General features: G+C 38.9%; 2 protein-coding genes across 3 annotated transcripts; both read right to left on the bottom strand.

Annotated features, from left to right (window-relative positions):
* Positions 1–842: 842 nt before the first annotated feature.
* Positions 843–13,731, bottom strand: LOC121728556 (sterol regulatory element-binding protein 1). The gene is made up of 17 exons (XM_042116727.1): positions 13,540–13,731; positions 12,850–13,449; positions 12,434–12,708; positions 11,599–11,841; positions 11,123–11,315; positions 10,457–10,641; positions 9,947–10,131; positions 9,790–9,862; positions 8,743–8,906; positions 7,905–8,085; positions 7,399–7,534; positions 6,389–6,536; positions 3,942–4,038; positions 3,205–3,282; positions 1,756–1,896; positions 1,329–1,464; positions 843–1,134 (listed from the first exon to the last, which is right to left on the bottom strand). Exons 1-17 carry the CDS (start codon positions 13,604–13,606, stop codon positions 917–919), a joined length of 3,120 nt encoding a protein of 1,039 aa, XP_041972661.1. The 5' UTR covers positions 13,607–13,731; the 3' UTR covers positions 843–916.
* A 2,384-nt stretch (positions 13,732–16,115) lies between these two features.
* Positions 16,116–20,097, bottom strand: LOC121728923. 2 transcript variants are annotated; one of them, XM_042117256.1, is made up of 2 exons: positions 19,817–20,097; positions 16,116–18,571 (listed from the first exon to the last, which is right to left on the bottom strand). In XM_042117256.1, exon 2 carries the CDS (start codon positions 18,552–18,554, stop codon positions 17,070–17,072), a length of 1,485 nt encoding a protein of 494 aa, XP_041973190.1. In that variant the 5' UTR covers positions 18,555–18,571; positions 19,817–20,097; the 3' UTR covers positions 16,116–17,069. The 2 variants fall into 2 exon arrangements, with proteins under 2 accessions (XP_041973190.1, XP_041973189.1); XM_042117255.1 differs by lacking the exon at positions 19,817–20,097 and adding an exon at positions 19,376–19,436.
* Positions 20,098–22,766: the final 2,669 nt, after the last annotated feature.

The raw sequence follows: 22,766 nt of genomic DNA, 5'->3' as shown, positions 1-22,766 counted from the left end.
CGTACTGCATACGCATCATGAAAAGTCTGCCCGTCTCTTTCGCGCACGGTCTATCTTATGAGCGTGAAGGGGACAGTTTTTCTTTTGCTACTTTTATAAATACAGTGTGATGTTACAAGTCAGTCACGTGTGAGCAGCGCGCGAGTCCAGCGTTCGGAACCTTACGATAATTATCGTACACATACGATAATTTTGTGCCTACGTACGATGTACGATAGCATATTATTATTGTACGCAAATTGTACGATAATTTTTATTATAATGCAAACATATATATTTTTATACATACTGTTTAGTAAAATTGCATAAGTATGAGTACTGTGAACGTGCCAGCTTTAGTTAACTGACCTATAGCAGACAAGGAAACTCATCAGTTTTTAGTGTTAGTGCCTTATTAGTTATCACACTGGCGATTAGCGAGCTATTTGAAAGCGACGCGACAGCGCAGCGCACACGCGGCGTGGCGTGGACGCCATTTTGTACACTCGTCTACACAGATTATTATATATAATAGACTCGTCTATGGAGTGACGTCAGAATCCGTTTTGCTGCCGAGTGTCCAAAACGCCGAAGGCAAGCTGCGTGCACGCCGCACAATCGCGGCGTCATCGCGGCGTGTGCGCTGCGCAGTCGCGTCGCTTTCAAATCGCTCGCTAATCGCCAGTGTGATAAGGCACTAAGACTTCTGCGTCCATTCTGCCCTCTTACTATGTTACTTTAATGAACATGAACTTCGTGGATTATGATCACAATTTTGACGTTTGAAGTTTTTAAGCCAATATAAATAAAAAGTAACAATTGACATTACATATTTTTAAATTCTGTGTTCAAACAGATCAAATGTCAAAATTGTAATAAACAACGAAGTTCATGTTCATCAAAGTTACATAAGGGGGCTGTGGACGTCAGGTCAAAACTAGGACGCAGTAGGCAACGACCCGACCGACTTCATGAGATGGTAACAGTGCGGCAGGCGGCTCCTGTGGCCGATCTTCTGTAGTGTTGCTGCCGCTTGAGCAAGCATGCCCGCGCGCTCGCCCGGCGCCGCTAGCACGGCGGTCGGCAAATGTTTGCATGCCATGTACAACGCCACCGCGCGTTCACCCTCTCCCCCGCCATTTTCCAAAGCTCGTTCTAAAATTGAAACAATTCAAAATTTGAAATAATCTAAGAGGAATTATTATTATTTAAAATACCTAGAAAAATAATAAACATACTGACAGATACCTATTGAATAAAATTTATATAAATCCACAAAATTCAATGTGTTCAAATTTAAATACCACTAAAGAATTGTGGTTGAGTCAAGTGGAGGGAAATCAACGTACCTTTCCCGCATATGAGTGAGGAGCGGTGCGGGCGCGCACGCACGCTGCCATCTAGCAGCTGCTGCGTGCGGCGCGGCGCCGCGCCCGCCATCATGCGGCACACAGCTGCGTGCAGGAACACGCGCCCCGACACCCACTGTGACACACAACAGAATTTCTGTAATATTCTACATTCTACACAACGAATTTTCTATTATGTTTGATATAATAGAAAATTCAAATAAAGAAAAATCTTGTATCACTGTAATATCAAAAGGGGAAATACTAAAGTACCAATGCCCCCGATTCGTATAGCTATAATTATGATACGGTACCCAATTATCATTATTAGCCTGTATTACAATCCATGTTATAATAATATCAATCGTGAATCCTTTCAGTTCCCACACAAAATGGCGGCGCTTGTAAAACAAGATGGCGGACTCACGGGCAGCGTCTGCTCCAGGCGGCGCAGCGAGTGCAGGTCGCGCGAGAACGCATCCAGCTGTTCGGGGCGCGCCGCCCCCCGCGCCTCCCATACCCCCGCGCGCACCTCCAGCACCCAGTCGCAGCAGAGCACCTGCAGCAGCTGGAATATACGACGGACGATTAATACTCACTTTCTGGGGTTTTCTGACAAGAGGTTATATTTTCAGGACCGTCGTTGCTCGGTTGTATATTTGTTAGCCAACCAACAACTATAGTGAAAAGTACTATTAAAATACCTCAGTAACCGGGCATTCATAAATAATAGATAAATGTACCGTATATAATTTGGCAAAATTTATTAAAATATAGCATAATATTACTTTTTTTACAAATAATAAGTAAAAGATTTTTATAATTTGTATCGTGCGTGGTTATAGGATCTAGTCTTTTCGGGTTAGAAAAAAACGAATTACTAATGCAATAGCTAATATATTTTGTAAATTATTGTATTTCAACTGAACAAAAATTCTGATCTATCATAGTAAACAACCTATCAGTATTGAGGTGTTCAAATAATTTTCCTCTCAACATGAATTATCTATAAAGATTTAAGAATTAAGATTCTGTAGATACTAATTATTAATCTAGATTCTAAGAAGATAGACACAATATATCATGCAAAAATAAAAGTAAAACATGACATAATATAAACTAAATAATTACAATATAATAATTTTATTAAATACATAAAGTAGCCAATGCAAAACTTACCATTCCAAGTTGAAAAAAAAAATGCAACATGCGACGAAATAAACTGGCGCGAAAGTTGCTTTGTAGTGATATTGCACATACTTTTACAAGTGCAATGCAACTACAATGCACTCTCGTACCAGTTACATCTTCATATCTCGTTCAAGCTACAAATATAATCTATATAGCAATACTGTCTAACGTCCAATTGGCATTAAGCCAAACAGCGCCTCTAGTGGTAAAAATAGTAACTAATTTGATATAATGAAATTTATAGGTGCCTACAAATATAACATTTAAACGCAAAATGTTAATGCCTGGATCGTCAAAACATTTAATACAAGTAATACTGTTAGAATTAATATAAATTGGATCAATCATGCAGCAGGCTGATTAAACGATTGAGACTATAACATTATAAAACGTATATTTAATATTAAATAAAATATTAAATTAAACATTTTTTAATAAATACCATAGAAGATTAAAAATGGTTCACAATAAAATGCTTTCGTTTACCTAAAAATTTAATCAGAATCAAATCAGAATATCCAATTTATTTTTATAATTACAATTTTGCTATGCAAATAAGCAATTAAGCATTCAAATTAAAAAACATATTATATTTTATTAAAATAAATAAATTGGTATATATGTGCAAAATCTAGCAAAATCTGCAAAATCTAGCATAACAATGCAAAAAAGCTGCATGGCTTACCAGCATCAACTGCGTTGGCTTACGGCAACAGTAGTAGGCCAAAGAATCTGCTAACCGGGCTCCCGCAATGTCGCAAACCTGTACAATAAAAACAATCTATCTATATCTATATCTTTAATATATATAAAACTCAAAGGTGACTGACTGACTGATTGACATAGTGATCTATCAACGCACAGCCCAAACAACTGTACGGATCGGGCTGAAATTTGGCATGCAGGTAGATGTTATGACGTAGGCATCCGCTAAGAAAGGATTTTGATAAATTCCAACCCCAAGGGGTTCAAATAGGGGATGAAAGTTTGTATATAATAATACTTCTTAACGCGAGCGAAGCCGCGGGCAAAAGCTCGTATATTATAAGACTCGATGATGCCCGCAAGTCCGTTGCGACAAAATTCGTTTATAGCGAAGGAACCATTTTTTCGGGATAAAAAGTTACCTATTTCTTTTCTTATGACTCGAATTATCTCCATACCAAATTTCCAAAAATGTGAAGTGGTAACAGACAAACAGACAGACAGGTTCGAATTTATAATATTAGTACGGATAGTATGGAAGTATGGATTGTTCAAGTTAAAAAAATCATGTTAGCGTGTATTTAGCTGTAATTAATAATATTAGTAGTAAAAACCTAATTTAACTTAACTCTGTAAGATCTAAAGGGTATTTAAAAGTAACCTAAATGTTATTACTTATTAGTAAGGGGATAAAATAAGGGGCCTAAAAAAATATACCTTGAGTATAGTTTCGGACGTCCTCTCGAGCGAATCTTCATTGCAGTGTGCGAGACTCAGCAGTCCACGCCTGCTTTTGTACGCCATATGCAGCGCGCTACAACAATATATACAAATATAAATACGAGCGTGTTTGATAAACATTGCGCGGCTAGCTGTGCCTGTTATTGTAAACTACTGAGCTGTCAAGAGCCGGAGTTATTATTATTACTAGGTGATTCGACAATATGCTTAAGGTGACGAAAAAAATCGTGTTGGATATGTTTTAGATTGCTTGTTTTCTATGAGGCCGGCCCGGCATCTCATAGAAAACAAACAATGGAACAGCAAAAAATGGAAAGGGCGTAAGCGACAAATTGGTTCTTATCGCATAATTTAAAAATATAAATACATTTCATATAAGCTACGGGCAAATTAAAGTGAACTTGAACCAATTTATGTACAAATTTTGGAAACTTATATCCAAAGAATATCATTGCTTATATCACTCTCCTCTGTTGGCAAAATAGGAATCCCTTGTTTTACACATGTCTTTTTGATTGATTATTCTGTGTTATAAAAGTTGACCAATCGTGATATGCTATGGGTAATTCAAATTTCAAAGACAAAGACTCCCGTCTTTGTCTTTGAAATTTGAATTTCAACTTGATGAATACTGACAATGAACTTTAATTTCTTAGCTTTAGTCATTGCTGAGAAAAATCGATATCGCTACAGCCAAATTATCAAGGCGTCGCCTTAAGTCAACAGTTATTATTTCAAACTGGATGTTGCCCGCGACTATGTCCGCGTTAGCATAGTAGATCCCTAATAATTATATTCCCTAATAATTCCATATAATTTCCCCCGTTTTTTCCACATTTTCTTCTATTTCTTCGCTCCTATTAGTCTTAGCGTGATAAAATATAGCCTATAACCTACCTCAAGGAATGGGCTATCCAACATTGAAATAATTTTTCAAATCGGATAAGCAGTTCCTGAGATTAGCGAGTTCAAATAGGCCCTTTCCCCCCGTTTTTTACACATTTTCCTCTATTTCTTCGCTCCTATTAGTCTTAGCGTGATAAAATATAGCTTATAACCTTTCTCGATCAATGGGATATCTAACACTGAAAAAAATTTTCAAATCGAACCAGTAGCTCCTGAGATTAGCGCGTTCAAATAGGCCCTTTCCCCCCGTTTTTTACACATTTTCCTCTATTTCTTCGCTCCTATTAGTCTTAGCGTGATAAAATATAGCTTATAACCTTTCTCGATCAATGGGATATCTAACACTGAAAAAAATTTTCAAATCGAACCAGTAGCTCCTGAGATTAGCGCGTTCAAATAATTTCCCCCCGTTTTTTCTACATTTTCCTCTATTTCTTCGCTCCTATTATACTTAGCGTGATAAAATATAGCCTATAACCTACCTCAAGGAATGGGCTATCCAACATTGAAAGAATTTTTCAAATCGGATAAGCAGTTCCTGAGATTAGCGCGTTCAAATAGGCCCTTTCATATAATTTCCCCCCGTTTTTTACACATTTTCCTCTATTTCTTCGCTCCTATTAGTCTTAGCGTGATAAAATATAGCTTATAACCTTTCTCGATCAATGGGATATCTAACACTGAAAAATTTTTTCAAATCGAACCAGTAGCTCCTGAGATTAGCGCGTTCAAATAATTTCCCCCCGTTTTTTCTACATTTTCCTCTATTTCTTCGCTCCTATTATACTTAGCGTGATAAAATATAGCCTATAGCCTTCCTCGATAAATGGGCTATCCAACAGTAAAATAATTTTTCAAATCGGACCAGTAGTTCCTGAGATTAGCGCGTTCAAACAAACAAACAAACTCTTCCCAATTATAATATATAATATTAGTATAGATGACTTTAGCTGTTATTATTTTATTAAGGACGGTGTAGTGTGCAGTGCTGTTTTATACGCTACGTTATTTCGGGAAAAAAATAGATGTTGCCAATTCTCAGACCCAAAGGACAAGCACTCAAAATTTCATACCAATCGGAATAGCCGTTCGGATGAGTTTGGTAAGTAATACCACTGCAGAACGAGAATTTTATATGGGGTGTAATTCTGAGGGTGTAACAAAACTTAAAGGTGTGTATGTGTTCCTTGTGCCCGGGCCGCACCTGCGTAGTGCTTCGTGCTTAAAACGATACCATTGGACGATCTGCGTGTATCGTCCAATGGTATCGTCTCATAGCACGAAGGTTCGATAGACGCATAACCTTTTTCAGCCACGGACCCCTAGGTAATCAAGCACATTTATGAACCGCTTTAATAAAATAAATATGTAGCAAAAAAATCGGATTATGTATGGTCCAGAGATGACATCGAGGTTCGTGGACGACAGGTTGGGTCTCGGGAAACACTACCCTAAAGTATTATCACTTTGTTTTGTTACACCCTGTAGTAACGAGTTACTTGACTTCAACCACTCACCCGGGCAGCGGATCCTCGCAGTTTGCGAGTTCGTCGGGCAGCGTCAACCTGTCAGCGATGTCCGCGGCCTTGGGCATGTCGGCCAGCAGCCACGCCGCCGCCAGACCCACTATGTTCGCCCACCACTCCAAAACCGGGTCCCAGCAACCTGAATATTGTTACGAATTTACTACATATAGTGCCATCTAGCGTCAATCCAGCGGGACTTATCGGGGGAACACAGACATCATAAATCCCCTACTCGATACTAGGTGGCGTTAGGTGTGCGATTACATGCGCGTATTTTCTAGAAACGAATTCTCCCTAGCATGTAACAATATAAATCAAAACCGGTTATGTTCTTCGAGTCTATGGTATGAACGAAAAATATGCATAATAAGTAAAAAAGTTACTTTTAATGCAAATTATTATGATATTGGACTGAAAAATATGTAATATTGAATGATTGAATGACAAAAAACTGATTTCTGTCGCAAAAACAGTAAGATATTTGCGATTAAAGTAAGAACTCAACCAATATAATAAACCTAGGTCCGCCATCTTATACAAAAATTTAGGGGGCAAACGAGCAAACAGGTCACCTGATGCAATGCAACTACCCTTGCCCATGGCATCTGAATCAATTTCAGATGCCATTGAGATGGTACTGTGACACCCTGATCATTAGTCGTTCCCTTGAGAATTCCTTAATCACACGACTCAAGCAACCAACCGTTTTCTTAAACAAATGACATAATTTTTGAGGATTGAGGAGGAGGTCTAATGGAAGAAATCCCGAGGAACCGTCTAAGAATAGGGTGGAAGCCGGCCCCTAGACGATCAATAATTATTGTATTGTCAATATCACGCTTCAATTTTATTGAACAGTTTATTTGACAATTAGATTGAAGGCGCGCGATGTTCAATATTAACCCTAGACGGTCAATAATATTACGCAACATTGCGCAATAAAATTGCTCATCTAGGGGCCCGCTTACACCCTTTCTTTTATAGTCGGGTAAAAAAATGACCAGTATGATGCGGTGCGCCGGTGGACACGTCGTTGGTGATCAGCTCGATGAGCTCCAGAACATGCCGGGTGTTGTTCCTCTCGTCCGGACACAGCAGCATGTGGAGACTCTTCTGCAGCAATTCGAGGTGGTACGCCTGTAAAGTGAAAGCAAAATATGACATTCCCATCTTAATTAGTAAATAGAATTAGACGTTACATAATATAATTTCAGCATTTTAACGGACGTGTTTCTAACAAATATTTAAGTTATATAAAAACATTATACAGTATACCTTAAGATCCGATATAAACATCTTATTTTTAGCAAGTATTAAACCTCAAACTCTAAGTAAATAAATGAGTTTACATGCAGGCATGCGCTATATTACTTTCACACACATACAACAGTAAAACAGAATTAAGCTTTAAATATTTGTTTTCCTATTGGCTTTGTGTCAACTAGTTATATTTCTATTGTACTTTAATTATGCTGTTGGTTTTCCTGTTAAATAAATAAATACAAACCCGCATAGCATACGCGAGCGGGTCGGGTCGGCGCGGCTCGTTCGCGAACAGCGACGCCGCACGCTCATAAGTCCAGCGACGCGTACGCACGAACCGAGCGCCGCGCGCGCTCGCAACCCAGCGTACACGCACGCTGGCGCGACATGACGGCGCGGCAGACGCACACGCACGCAGGTAGTAACTAATAGTAAACATATTATATAAAATGGATAGCAATACATTTGTAAGCGAGTGAAAAAGACAAACTATGTGAGACTCGAGTAATAGCACGAAATTTCATTTGCTTCCGAATCCGAAACTGAACATACACTGGTTTTTATTAATGTAAACCTTATACCACGTAAGCTTTGTACCACAATCATACTCGTATTGCAAAAGAAGTAAAGTGTACAATATCCATAAAGTTAATGCTCCATCTGCCTCAAAAATTTGGATTACACTGCCTCAAACATTTTTAACTGGAGTAATTATTCACATCATTCAACGGCGCTGCGTAGCGACCATAGAATTAATATACCTAGCGGAATAGAGAAACAAAGGCCTGAGCAAGAGAGAGGTCACTATCAGAAACACTGCATGGTAAAAAGAGACGTGTGATACATGACAGCAGCACTCTTTTTTGACGTCCAGTCGGCACGTGCCGCACGTTGACAATTTAATCTTATAGAATTCATGTTCAATCATGCTTGTGTAAGTGTATACGTACACATATTTTTCACACAGATGAAAACCAATTTCGGTTTTGTTTGACAGCTCGAGATCTTTGCTCTATTCCGCTAGGTATATTAACTTTGTGGTAGTATAGACTTTCAATGGTTGGGATAACATTAGTACGTACCCGCACAACCAGTTCCCGAACTTTGGCATATAGTCCTTGAACACAACAGCGGCGGTGGCGTACGTCTCGGCTAGTAGCTGTTTGTCGTCCGCCACTTCAGCGAAGTTGATCGCTTGCAACGCCAGTAGCACTTTCTCGCTGCGACCGACGTTACTCGATAGAACCTGTTCATTTTACACATTTTATGGCCTCTTGCGCCTCATATATGGGTGAAATTAACCCTTTTCCGAGTGACATGTAGGTAATAGTGACAGTATGTGACATTAAACCCAGGGCTAACATTAAACCCAGAATCCAGATTCAAGCAGGTTGAGCAAAGAAATCTGTTAATTTTTGTAAAACTTTACCATCATCACCATATTAAAATTGTATAATATAATTTCATCACGATTGTATTTCACCGTTATTACAACTAATTGTATGTTGTGGCACAGGTTCCGTAGCCAAATGGCTAAAAACGGAACCTTTATAGATTCGTCATGTCTGTCTGTCAGTACATCCGTATGTCACAGCCACTTTTCTGCGAAACTAACTAACTAGCTCTTAAGCTATACTATTGAAACTTGGTAAGTAGATGTATTCTGTGAACCGTGTATAATACTCCCCACACCGGTTTCGGTGACGGTGGCCGGTTTCATTGAAACCAGACCAGGTACGCAGGAGTACTTTTATAGTGCCCAAGTGTGTGCGCAGTACACAAAAGCACTCTCTATTCCTTTACTCTCATAACCCAGTGGGACGGAAGACCGACACGACTGGCGAGAGATCAGGCGCAGGACCGACTTTTTACATGCCCATCCGACGCATGGATCATCTTACTTGTCAGACAATCAGGTGATCAGCCTGCATTGTCCTAACCAAACTTGGAAATAACATGTTTCCAACGCGAGATTCGAACCCACGACCTCCGAGTCAAGAGCCGCGCTCTATACCACTAGACCACGGAGGCGTTGCGAACCGTGTATAACCTTTCATGGGCGAGTACAACTCGCACTTGTTTATTTTTAAAGGAAATGTCTGTAAAACAAAATTAATAACAAATAAAACCTCAAGTTGAGCGAGCTGATGAGAAACGTTTGCCACTTCCGCCGCCCACCGTTTAGTCGCCTTTCTGGTTGAACTGAAATAAAAATTGATTTTAAATAATATATTATATAAGAATGTTAAGATAAAATTCGTAAATTAAATATTATATCTCCCTTACCTATCACTCCACAAATCCCCTGCACGTCTCGCCAGGAAACCTCCAAAGGGCATCCGTTGCAGAAATTGTCTTAGCACAGCAGACATGAGCGCGGAATATTTGGCTCTACCCTGACCGCCTTGTACGCTCTTGCCACACACCGCTAGAGAGCTGTGTAACTCCGTACGAGCATTTGTTAAGTCACCCTGAAAAAAGTTTTATAAATGATATTAGTGGTTAAGTTTCCAATAAATTAATTAGGAACTACATATTGTCCACAACTTTATTTATTGAGCGAGTATCATATTTTTTCTAGACATACATTATATTAACCTTTGTCCATTTCTGGGAACTCATATAATATATAGTATCTGCAAACTAAACATCCATATCGGTTCACCAGTTTTAAAGTGAAGAGGTAAAAAACAGACAAATATTTTTTTTATATGGAATGTGTTATATTTTTCTGGAGGTAGCAATAGTGCTCATGCTGTTAGCTACAGCTATAGTACATATTATTGTGGTACATACTTTTTTAAGAAACTGCTCGGCGTTTGCTTTGTGTTCTTTAAATTGTTTTGCCTCTTTAGAGTCGAATTTGGGAACAGAATCTCCGTACACCAGAAGTTTTATCAAACAGCCGCTCAATATGAGAGTGTTTATAAAGTATATTATAAAAGTGTTGAACATCCAAATGCCCCATGTCAGATCAGGATCTGAAATATATTATGTCCGTTTTAATTCATATTGATTACAAGTGAACAGCAACTTACATCTACAATTTACCTATAATAAACTTTGTCAAGATCTTGATGATTCAATTGTAAATTGCACTTAATCTAAAAATCAAATTTATCTTTTTTTTGCAAATCAAATAAATATTATTCTAATATATTGTATCATCTTAGAATGCTCATAACAAGGCAAGTACATGCTATATTGCAGCCTAAACTTTAAGCTGTTGATGCTTTGTTTTAGTCTTCTTAGTCCATCATGAGATCAAGACCAACCAATCTCTAGATTCTAGAATAATAAATTTAAGATTTTTAGGGCCTGTTTCACCACTTCCTGATAAAGTGCCGGATAGGCTATCCACAACTTATTTGACAGATTCTCCATACTTTATCTGTCAAGTTAAGCTGTGGATAGACTATCCGGCACTTATCAGGAAGTGGTGACACAGGCCCTTACACTTACTTAGATCATCTTCTGACAATATTCGCCTCTGGTCCAATCTCGTTGAATAGTCTGCTGAGGTTGATTCCATCATGAAACTACCAAAGAATGCACTGAAGGGGTTGAATGCTAATAGGCCAACCATGAACGCACAGAGAGCCAATCTAGAGTGATCACCCATTCCCATTACAATCTTTGTATACCTATCATCAGACTGAAAGATTTAAATAACATAATTAATAATATATTTTCACTATATTCAGTAGTTTTACAATAGATTTGGATATAAGTAGATATGCAACAGTATTATTTTCTGTTCAACATTCCAATAAGTATAAGCAACAGCTTAAAATACTTATTGGAATGTTGAACAGAAAATAAAAAAAGTAAGTCAAAATAGTTTTGGGTAATAGCACTACATATAAAATTTTGTTTAAATGCTATTAGTCAAAACTATTTTGAACAACTTGATTAATATAAGACCTTTGGTTACTTACTTTACTGCATTCCGGAGATGAGGGAGAATCGCTTTCATGACTAAGGGCTCCGAGTGGTGAATGGTATGGTGACATAATATCGCTGTGTGGTGGTGTGTACGGGCCATCAAGTGTGAAGTCTTTGACTCCTGACTTGTGGCAAACCAGTTTCAGTTGCATATTCTCTTGTTTTAATCTGGCATTTTGATTTCTTAAATATTTTATGTAGTCTATTGTTTTTCTTAATATTGCTGATTTGTTTAACTGAAATCAAATATTAAAATTTGAAAACTCATACATAAATTATAATACATTATACTATACTAGATGGCAATAAACGAATTTTGGCGCAACGGACTTGCGGGAACAATGTCGCGCCAAAATTTATTTATCGCGCGAGAACTGTACATTTTACCGGGATAAAAAGTATCCTATGTCCTTTCCCGGGACTCAAAGTATCTCCATGCTAAATTTCAGCAAAATCGGTTCAGCGGTTTAAGCGTGAAGAGGTAACAGACAGACAAGACGGATGGACGGACAGACAGACAGAATATTAGTATGGATATGGAAGTAATAATATAATAATAATATCTATGAACGCTTCACACCACGTCAGTTTGGCCCCGTGCTAAGTACCTGAAGGACTTGTGTTACGGGTACCAAACAACGGAAATATATTTAATATTATAAACTATACATATATTTCAGATTTTTATTATATAATACACATCCATGACCCAGGAACTTTGAAAACTTTTTGTTCCATCAGCGGGATTGAGCTACCGACAGCCCACCCACTGAGCCACAGAGGTTGTCGAAATATGGATAAACAAAATGAAAATTACATAATAATTACCTTAGCCTCCTCTCCCACTAACATATTCTTAAGTTCTACAATTTTATCATTAATGCTTGTTCTATATCTCCTTTCTATTGCATTATGTGCACTTCTTTTCACCTCCTTAACTTTAGGCTGTCCGTTTGGATGATGAGCGAAAGCTATTTTGTCTCCATCGAGAACTACCGGTACTGTAGTTAGCAATGTTGGGGTTGTGTTACTTGTGAAGAATGTGTGTATTGGTGTGTTTTCATTGCTTGATTTGTCATGTGCTATGATCGGTTGCTGTGCACCTAGAATGAAAATGTTATTATTTTCATTAAACTTCATATTCTTTCTACTAAAATATAGAGAGAGGATGATGCAATACTGATAATATTTTACATTGAATAATAAATTAAAAACAAAAGTTTCAAAAATGTTGATAAACTTACCCTGAATAGGTGCAGTTGTGTACATTAAAGTTTGTGTTTCAGGGTTAATAATATTGGATTGTAATATCACAGGAGAGAAGTTTGCGTCTGAGGTTTTTATAATCACAGGTGTGACTCTTTGACCATTATGGGGAAGGAGCAAAGGCTGACTTTTAGCTTGTGGTTTAATAGGCGGATTTGATTTCTGCGGGTTCTCCAACTGCACAATTGAGCCTCGTCCATCATTAACTTTTTGTAATTGTGCTAAATTCACAAACAGGGAATTTGGTACTTGTTGAACGATCATTGGTGTTTGCACTGGTTGTGTCTGGGGTTTTTCAGGTTTAGCTTCCTCCTTTGGTTGCAAGTTCTGCGCTTCGATTCTTTTATAAGCCCCCAGATCGGGAATTGTTTTGGAGTGATCTTGAAACTGGGCATTTCTATTGGTGGGATGTTGTGATACTAACGGATTAGATGTGCTGTAATAGGGCGATACTTGTGGGGAAGGTACGATTGTGTTGTACTTGGTGTCCACACTTATTAGATCAGATTCGCCATCAACTGTTGATAGCTCCTCCTCTAGTTTCTTCATGAAATCTCCATCGCAGCCGGATAGAAAATCTTAAAAGGCGCAACATACATATAATAAGTTATACTTTTAACAACGTAAATTGTCTAGAAATAATAAACACTGAACTGCACTAAGCTTACCTTCTATTTCAGCTATATCATTGACGTTAAAAACGTCATTGTTTAAAAAGCTCTGGTCGCAATCCATATTAATGTATCTTTTATAGTTAATAGGCCTTCAAGACACTTTTAACATTTTTAAATTAAATATTACTAAAATATTATTCTTCATTTCACAATGCATGCACTTGTTTACGTTTTCGATAGACTCATTTGACAGGTTTTGAATAGCCAATGAACGTTCGTGAAATAGTGGTGCGATATGACGTCACCTGTCCTGACGTTACTCAAATTATTTTATTTTTTTATTTTTAACGATTTTGACCAAGACATGCGATTGTTCGTAGTATTTTTATTATACAGTGAAATAGGAAGGGGGGCATATAAATTGTGATGTAAGTAATAGTCAGGTATTAATTTGTCGCAATTATTTTAACTTATTTTAATTTTCTGCTTTGTGGTTTTGTAATTTGTATATTATTATTTCGATTTACATTGGTTCTCTATTCTGTTGCTAGATGGCGCTTTTTAAGTTTTTTATTTCGCACCTTGGAGGCACAGTTTCCTATAATAATCCAGCGCACAGCCAGCGTACCGCAAAATAATATACAGTTTACCGTTTTTTTAAATGCGATTAAAATTGTATAGCTCATCATCGAAAGCGTAGAAATTCTTTGATTGACCCTACGAACAATATACTTAAATGACCTATCACTATCTACGGCCGTTCCCAATATTTGATCTATCTCTGGTTTTACGCTACTAGAGATAGGAATAGCTCACAATTGACATAAAATATATGTCTCTAATGTCTAATGTTAGCTATTCCTATCTCTAGTAGGGCAAAACCAGAGATAGATCAAATATTGGGAACGGCCGTTAGTTGTCTTGCACGAATTTAACCGAATATATCGCGCACTTATTATGGAAACGAGGAGGACAATCTATTCCAACATGAAAGAGACAAGTAGTGATAGGTTGGAAGTTGGAACTTGGTGCTGATGTCTCCTTCATCAGCGTTCCTTCTTCAGCGTCGACAGATATAATGGCGGATCGCCGGTGATGAACTGCTTAATAACACAGGATAAAATATATTATCACAAACTAGAATAACTTTTCCGTGTCCTCAAAATCAAAGTCGCTCAACTCAAACTCGACTGCGCCCCGGGAAGGATAAAAATCTTGTAACTTGTTGGTTGATTACTAACGGCGGTTCCCAATATTTGATCTATCTCTGGTTTGGCCCTACTAGAGATAGGAATAGCTCACATTAGACATTAGAGACATATATTTTATGTCAATTGTGAGCTATTCCTATCCCTAGTAGGGCAAAACCAGAGATAGATCAAATATTGGGAACGGCCGTAAAACGGCGCGTTCAGACTTGCGCGTTTTCGGCTGTAGCGTTTGGGGGAAGGTTAGATTATAGATGTTATATTATTATGTTTATAAACAGCTTGAGAGATATCGTTAGAGTAGCGTTTGGGAAAACACGCGAGCTGAATCCGCACGCGCAGAAAACGCGCACTTCTGAACGCGCTCGTTTAAGATTTGTTAAATTAATCTAGTATAATAATATTATTAGGTTTCTACTGAACATACATTAGTATGTCTCTATTTAAGTTGTGCCACAACAGCATAGCAACTACCGAGGCGTTACATGATGCATCTTTATTCTGGATCGCACCATGATCGCACTAACTTAGGGCGAGCGCTCACTCAAGAGTCACGATTCAGTCAATTCATAATGTGCACAATGTGTTCATGTGTTTTGCACTTAAGTTATACATATTTTTGCTAAATACTGTCAAGTCTCCACTGAGCACTTTGCAGCTTTGGCACGTATTCTTGGTAGGTAATGATGGGGTAGCAAGTTAACAATACCAACCGACCCTTTCTTCTTGATTAACAAGAGTAGAGATTGCCAAGGACTAGAAGTTTCACAAAAGAAAGTTATTATTGATAGTAAACGTTTAATTTGTATTTATAACATTATATTATCTGTAAATATAGAATTCTTACTATAATATGTATTACGAGATAAACAAACTTGTTTTAACTCAACTTAGTATAACTATATTACATTTACAAAACCAAATGTACTTTTGCATCCACAAAAATGAACTCTAGTGCATAACATACAATAGGCACAAAATGTAAATATCTAACCACGTAACATTAGTTCGTGTAACAAACGGTGAGGTATTTAGTTTAAGACGTGTACCCGACACATATATACAGCTTAACTAAACAGAGTCCCTACTGGAATGTCCAAAACATCAATCAAGGCACAAAATATTCCACTTCAAATCATTCAACCCATTGACCGAACTTAAATAAAATCCTATGCGAATTTCTCTTACGTTAGCTTTTAATTATCTATGGCATTCTCAAACTAGACTAAAGTAACAAATCAGTCTTGTAATGGATTAAGGAATAATTATTATAGTACAATTAACTGAAAAAATAATTAAACTTTATGCATTATAATTTATACTTAATTTAAAGTATACGTTAACATGACGGTTAGTGACGATTTCGATAATTTTAATAGATATAAATAGTACGTAACATAATATTATTATGTTTGATAGAAAACCAAAAAAAAATATTTAATTAGGTCGCGCTTTATATTTATGATTTGACCAACCGAGTAATTAACAATATTGCGACGGCGTAAATCTAAAATAACTTTTAGGTAAGTTGTTCACACTAAAGCTCTAACCAAACGCTTAAAACATAGGTACCTAATACCTACTCTTACACATGAATTAGGTCCTTAGATTAACATTTTACGTGTAGAAAGACGTGGTATTCTACATTGAGCATTTAAACGCTTTCATTTACTATCTAACCTTCGAAATTACACCGGTGCAAGTGCAAATCGATACACAATTCGTAAAAATCAACAATGAACAATTATGGCAATCACAAAATTCAAACCCGTAGTTAATAGGAAACAATTGTATGCTGCAGGAGCATAACGAGCACCGCGGGCACCGGGTGGTAGGATGTAACCCAGGCGGAGGAAACAGTTGAAGGACGATCGAGATGTCGCTGAGGTGCGGCGGACTAGAGACTTGTTGTGAGGTAATGGCGGCTATCAGTCTATGAACATCACAGTCACTAAGATATCTATACAATTACTAGACTAGGCGGAGCCTCTGCCGAGTGGCGTGGCCGGCACTGCCTTCTAGACCGTGGCTGTACACCGCTCCGTGCGAGATAACATTAAACCATTAAAGCTAACTTAAATACTATAAACTAATGAACACATTACTTTAAAACGAGGATAATTTGCAAAGAAAATAAACAATCATTAAAATGTCACCAAGTAACGGAAATTTGATTTCGTATATGGTTCTATAGAGTAAGAAATAAATAGATAAGAACTATAGAGGTAGAACGAAAGTGGCCCCGGGGCCCATTGCAATCACCCGGCCGGAGCGCCCGGTCAGAGCGCACAGGCGCGTCCTAGCAGAAAATGCCTTACATACTAGTTTTGTACGTCTAAGTCAGTCTTTTTAAGATCGTTTTGTAGCGTGCGGCGTCTAGTCTCGTTCACTTCCGCAGTCCAGGGCGAAGTTGCGCGGGGGGACGATGACACCGGCCGGGGGGTCGGGGTCGCGGCGACGCGACACCGACAGGTCCTCGACGTGGTCGTCGTCGGTGTGTAGCGAGCGCGGGGACTGCGGCGCCGACCGGGGCGGGGTGCGCGGAGCCAGCGCCGCGTGTGCTGCGGCGGCGAGAGCCATGGCGTGTAGAGCTTCTCGGCCTCCGTCCCTCGTGGCGCCTTCTAGGGCTTGTTGAAGAAAGGAGGGATCTATGAGCGGCGTGGTCGCGGAGGCGTCATCGCTGCCGCCGGTGCCGCTCAAGCCGTAAGGAAAAGCCGCGCCGTTTGACTCCCTCTTGATCCCCCGGCTCATCGGCCGACTCGTCGTGATGCCGAGTTTCTTGACTTTGTCGTAGAGCGTGCGCGACGGGACGCCGTACTTGCGGGACGCCTGCAGTGCGCTCATTCCGTTTCGGACGCACTCGATCGCCGACATGATGTCCGACCTGGTGTACTGCTTATAGCGCTTCCACTCAGGCTTCTGCTGGGGCGGCACGTAGGGGGCCAGGCCGGCCCGCACGTCCTGCTGGAAATTAGTAGGTGGCGACGACGGTTGGAAGGTGCGCTGGCTGTCCTCCTCGAACGACCTCTCGGTGTAGGGGGAGTGAGCGTCCTCGGAGCGGTCGGAGCGGTTGTAGTGCGGGGACGAGGGGCGGGACGACAGGCGACGAGGTCTATAATCAAAGGGTCGCGGGGGACTCCCGGGTCGGTCGGCCTCGTGTGCCGATCCGTTCGACTGCAGCCTGGATTCGTGAGCGGTCACCGGATGGCACACGAGGGACATGGGCTGGGAGGAGTCCACGGGGGTGGCCTGCGCCAGAACGTTTCTGAGGATGGGAGTATCGCGGGTGGCCAGCATGCTGGATAGCTTCTTACGTTTCAACGGATTCATGTCGACCGACTCGTAGGCCGCGGACAGGACGGGGGCGACCGGGGGAGGATGCCAGCGGTTGGAGACGGCCGGCGGGGATACGCTCGAGGGTGCGGCGGGAACTATCATAGGGGGGGAGGTGGCCGAATTCCTCTCGCTGATGGTGGAGCCCCGCCGGAGCTCGCTCATGTCGAAGAGACCTTTGACCTCGAGCTGCTCGGCGACTCTCATGATGCGGGGGATCTGAGCCTGCGTGACGTTGACCTCGCCGGTGTACATGTACTCCAGGAGCGCTCGCATCTCGAAGTCCTTGACCCCGGGAAATATGATGCTGCAGTGGTCCATCGAGACGTCGGCCAGGATGGACTGGAAGTAGGGGGAGTTGGCGGCGAGCACGACTCTGTGCGCCTTGAACGTGACGTGGTCGTCGACGACTAGCGTGCAGTCGACGTAGGTTTCGACTTTTATCAGGGCGTCCAGTATTTCTACCAGGTTTGTCTTGTGGTGATTCCATTTCAGACAGAAAGTCTGCTGTCCTTCGTTACTCCCCATCTTTTGGAATTGTGATTCTGCAAAAAAAGGAAAATTATTTTTTAGTAAAATAGAGCTTTTTTAACTTTCAGTGCTTTCGCGCAATATGTCCAATAAGAATACAACAAAAACAGTGTTAGTAAGACACGAATAAACTTTTTATCTTATTGGACATTAAACTGTATCTCGCTTGCTGTATGTAAATATGTACAGTGCACGTATTCTAAATCTATGCTTAGCACTTGTAGAGTTTTAAAATATGTGTCCTAATATAATAAGATCTAATTATTAAATTAAATAATTTCACCCTAATATAGAAGTAGACATAATATTAACTAACAATAAAACATATTATTCGCTTATTTCCACTTGCTTTATTATAATTACCATATACTTTACAACAATTAGTGTTAACGATTTTCAATTATTCTTGTGCCTATTAATTCAATTTTAATAATCTGAAATCTTTAGTAGGTAATATTATATTTATAAACAATAAAAAGAAACTTAATTTATTTAACATATCTATAAGATGTATACTTAAGGGTATTATATTAAGAGTTAAATAGCACTTTGTATTTAAAAGTTTTCTAACGACATTTTCTGTCTTAATAATTAATAATTATTATTATCTTAACCTCATAGCTTGCACTCATTAAGTTAATACTATTTATGGCTTAATTATTATAAATGAGCAAAACAAAAAATGTAGAGTAGTAATTACCATATCTCCAATATTATTGCAATAATTTGAGATAAGGTAATTATTTAACATTAAAAACAATCTAATATTAAAAACGAATTTCAAAATAATGAATTAAAACTAAAATCACAAGCAATACCTGGTAGAAAACCCTCAGACGTAGAGCCGGGAAACATGGTAGAGTCATATACTGTACTGAGTTTTCACGAAAACATCCACTAATTGCGAGTCGCACGCACGATGCACTGTGCTCGAGCGCCCAGTGCGTTGTGCGAACTGACTCTACAGTCTACTCTACAACTACCGCCCTACCCCATTTACATATTACATCGCTCGGAGCCCTTCCTCTGCCAAATTGACTTTTACCTTTTATTCGACAGGTAAATCGAACAGGGGGACCGATGAAAGCCGCTAAACTATCCCTCCAAACTTGTTAAAATCGCCAAATCAAAACAGGAATCGTCAACCTTATAGCTACGAGAATGCGCCCCAAACCTGTACCTATTGTAGCGCTCGTAGCGGCTCTACGTGCTGAATTTACACGAAATGAAAATAAAAACAAATAAAAAACAATACTCACTTTTCGAAAATTCCTCAAAAATTCACTTCAATTATTGTCCTTATTTATAATTTTGAAACGATCGCGTGAAACAATTTTGAAACACTGCACGAAGTTAGTAGAGGGTTGTTCGCGTAGACTGGAATACGCCCTGTGGGGGCGGCGTGCTCTTCCGAGCGTCTATCGTGGACTGTTTGTTGCAGGCGAGCGCTCGCGGTCCTCTCCGCTCCCCCGCACCTCCCCCGCGCCTCCTGCGTGCGCTTTTTACGCACGCACAGCGACAGAGTGCAGTGCAATTGCGTGCGGGCGAGCGCGGGGCGCGCCGACGAATTGCAGCCCAGTGAGGAGGGCGCCGCGCGCTGTGTGCGTGAGTGCGCACCCGCATACGTACGCCGCGCGCCTGTGTGCGTGCCGATGCCTCTACAAGTTGAATTCGGTTCATATAAATCGCCCAGCTCTGGCGCTTTGTGACTTCGCGGCGCGTCATCGAAACTGACTTGTCTTTGGTGTGCCTCGCTAATTATCATAAAAAATCGATTTGTATACGGTCCACGTATATTATATCTAAACGGAAAGCTCAGCCCCACCTAAAATTTTAAATAATAGACAAAATAGTTTTATTATATTATTTTATCATCAATTTTGCATTTTACGTGCATTCGGTAGTTGCACGTGGTTAACTCGTCAATTCTAACTGTAAGCATGTACCTACAAACTTACACAATATTTCAAAATATCAAATACTTAACACGATAATATTACTACAGTCTAGGAAAAATCTTAGTAGACTATGTATAATTAAACAACTTAGAATTTACTCTAAATTCTAAGTTGTTTCCTTGCGCATTACGTGGCAACGCAAATAGCACCGAAAAGTTTCGAAAATGAAGTCAACAACAGCCGCTCAGCAGGGTCATTGACATATTGGTGGGTAGGGAACGCCAAAATAGCGCGAAATGCACACAAAAATAGAACAAGCTGTGTGCAATATTTTTTGTAGTTTACATGGCATCCGCTGTATCGACACGTATCTATAGCTAGGGAAGATCGAAAAACGAAACTTCTATCGTTACAAAATAATACGTAAAACAAAAATATAGGCATTGATAAATTTTACGCAAGTGTCGTAATGGGAAAGATAAAAAATGTGTATCTGCAGTTATGCAATTTTCTAATTGAAACAAATTCTAGGAACTCTATTATTGCTAACGTAATCGCATATTTTAGTAGGCACATAATAGTAGATATTGTAATATATTAGCTAATTTCGATATAATGAGTTTATGACCAAATATTCATTATCTTCAACAAAATACTTTTTTACAAAATTAGATTAGAAAGGTAGACGAAAAACTTATATATGAACTAGTAAGAAGTGAATGAAGCCCGCAACGTTCGACGAAATCTTACATTTTTCCGAGATAAAAAGTATCTTAAGTATGTCCTTTCCCGGGACTCAAAGTATATAAGTAAGTATATACCAAATTTCAGCAAAATCAGTTCAGTGGTTTGGGCATGAAGAAGTAACAGACAGACAGACAGAGAAAGAGATAGACACACTTTCGCATTTATAATATTATTAGTATTGAAGTATGGAAATAGGTATTAGTACTTATGGAAGTATATGGATTAATCGAACCTTTTAGCAAATATGAATACACTTTTGACATTTTCAATGTGTAATTCGAACACCCCGGTACAGCTGCTGTAGTTTGATCATAATGTGATGAAGCAATATTTCGATACGTCAATCTTCATCTATTAATGAAGATACGGGACACGCGGATTCTATTGAGCGAGAGTAAATATTGGAAATGCATTTACTCACCATTTACTGTGCAACTTATAATAGTAGTAAAACAATTTTCTTGGTGTCTTCGGTGTTTAAATAAAAATTTCTTAAAAAAATTCCATATAGTACAGTTAATACTATATTACAATATTATACCTTTAAACAAATTTTAAAAAGCAGTTAAAGATCGTTCGTGTGCTAAAGCGTATTATGAAGTGAATGATTTCTTGTAGGACAGCACACCTTGGGAATAGGGTGTGGCTCCATGCAGGTTACTTTCTTTTATTTTTGTTACATAGCTGTAAGCCATAACATTGTAATTTTCCATTTTTTTAGTAAAAGATGGCCCCGCGCGAGTTTCTTACGCCGGTTCTTTTCGGCGGGGTAGTTCCCGAACCGGTGGTAGGCAACGTAGTTTCTTCGTTCGACTTTCAAAAAGTGTATGATCATGATACCCATTTTGAGTAAAAGATATTTTATCTTTTTATTTATTTATTTATAATATAATATTATTATAAGTTACAGTGATAGGAATACTTAATTAAATATTATACTTAATTAATTAAATTACCGAAGTGTTCATATTATTTATGATATTGAATTATATTGAGTGGACTATTAGCTCTGGAATTAGTTAGAAATGCATAGCACAATGTAACATAGAAAGTTTTTGGACGCAGATTTAAGTGTCATTTAGTTAATCTGCAGATACACAAACACTGATGTTGATGTTTATTTGTACAAATTCTTCTTTTACTTCAGGATATCTGTATAAATGTATAAGACGTCAATTACTAAAAAATATTGGTATGGGAATGTGCATAGAATGAACGAAAACTATATACTCGCAAAATCATCGAAATAATTAGTATTGTATTTCGATGCGCAAAACTAAAATATGAATGAAACAAAGAATTTCGCTCGCTTGATTTGGCTTTTGACCCGATTTTGTATGTCAATCGTGAGAGCGAATTCTCACGAACTCGAACTCAAGTGTAAATTCCTCACAATGGCAGTAAATGTCAGTTTAATCATCTCAATAGGCAAAAGTGAGTGCACTCAACACTCAGCAGTCAGCACGCTGGTTTGCATATCACTGTCGATTCCGGTTTACCCCTCATTGAAAACAATTGAATTTCAATTGTCGTGTTTTTGATCGATCAAAACCTTGACTTTGGA

The sequence above is a fragment of the Aricia agestis genome, chromosome 7 (assembly GCF_905147365.1).
Source record: "Aricia agestis chromosome 7, ilAriAges1.1, whole genome shotgun sequence".
Lineage (NCBI taxonomy): Eukaryota > Metazoa > Arthropoda > Insecta > Lepidoptera > Lycaenidae > Aricia > Aricia agestis.
This window is presented reverse-complemented; position numbering and strand designations above follow the sequence as displayed.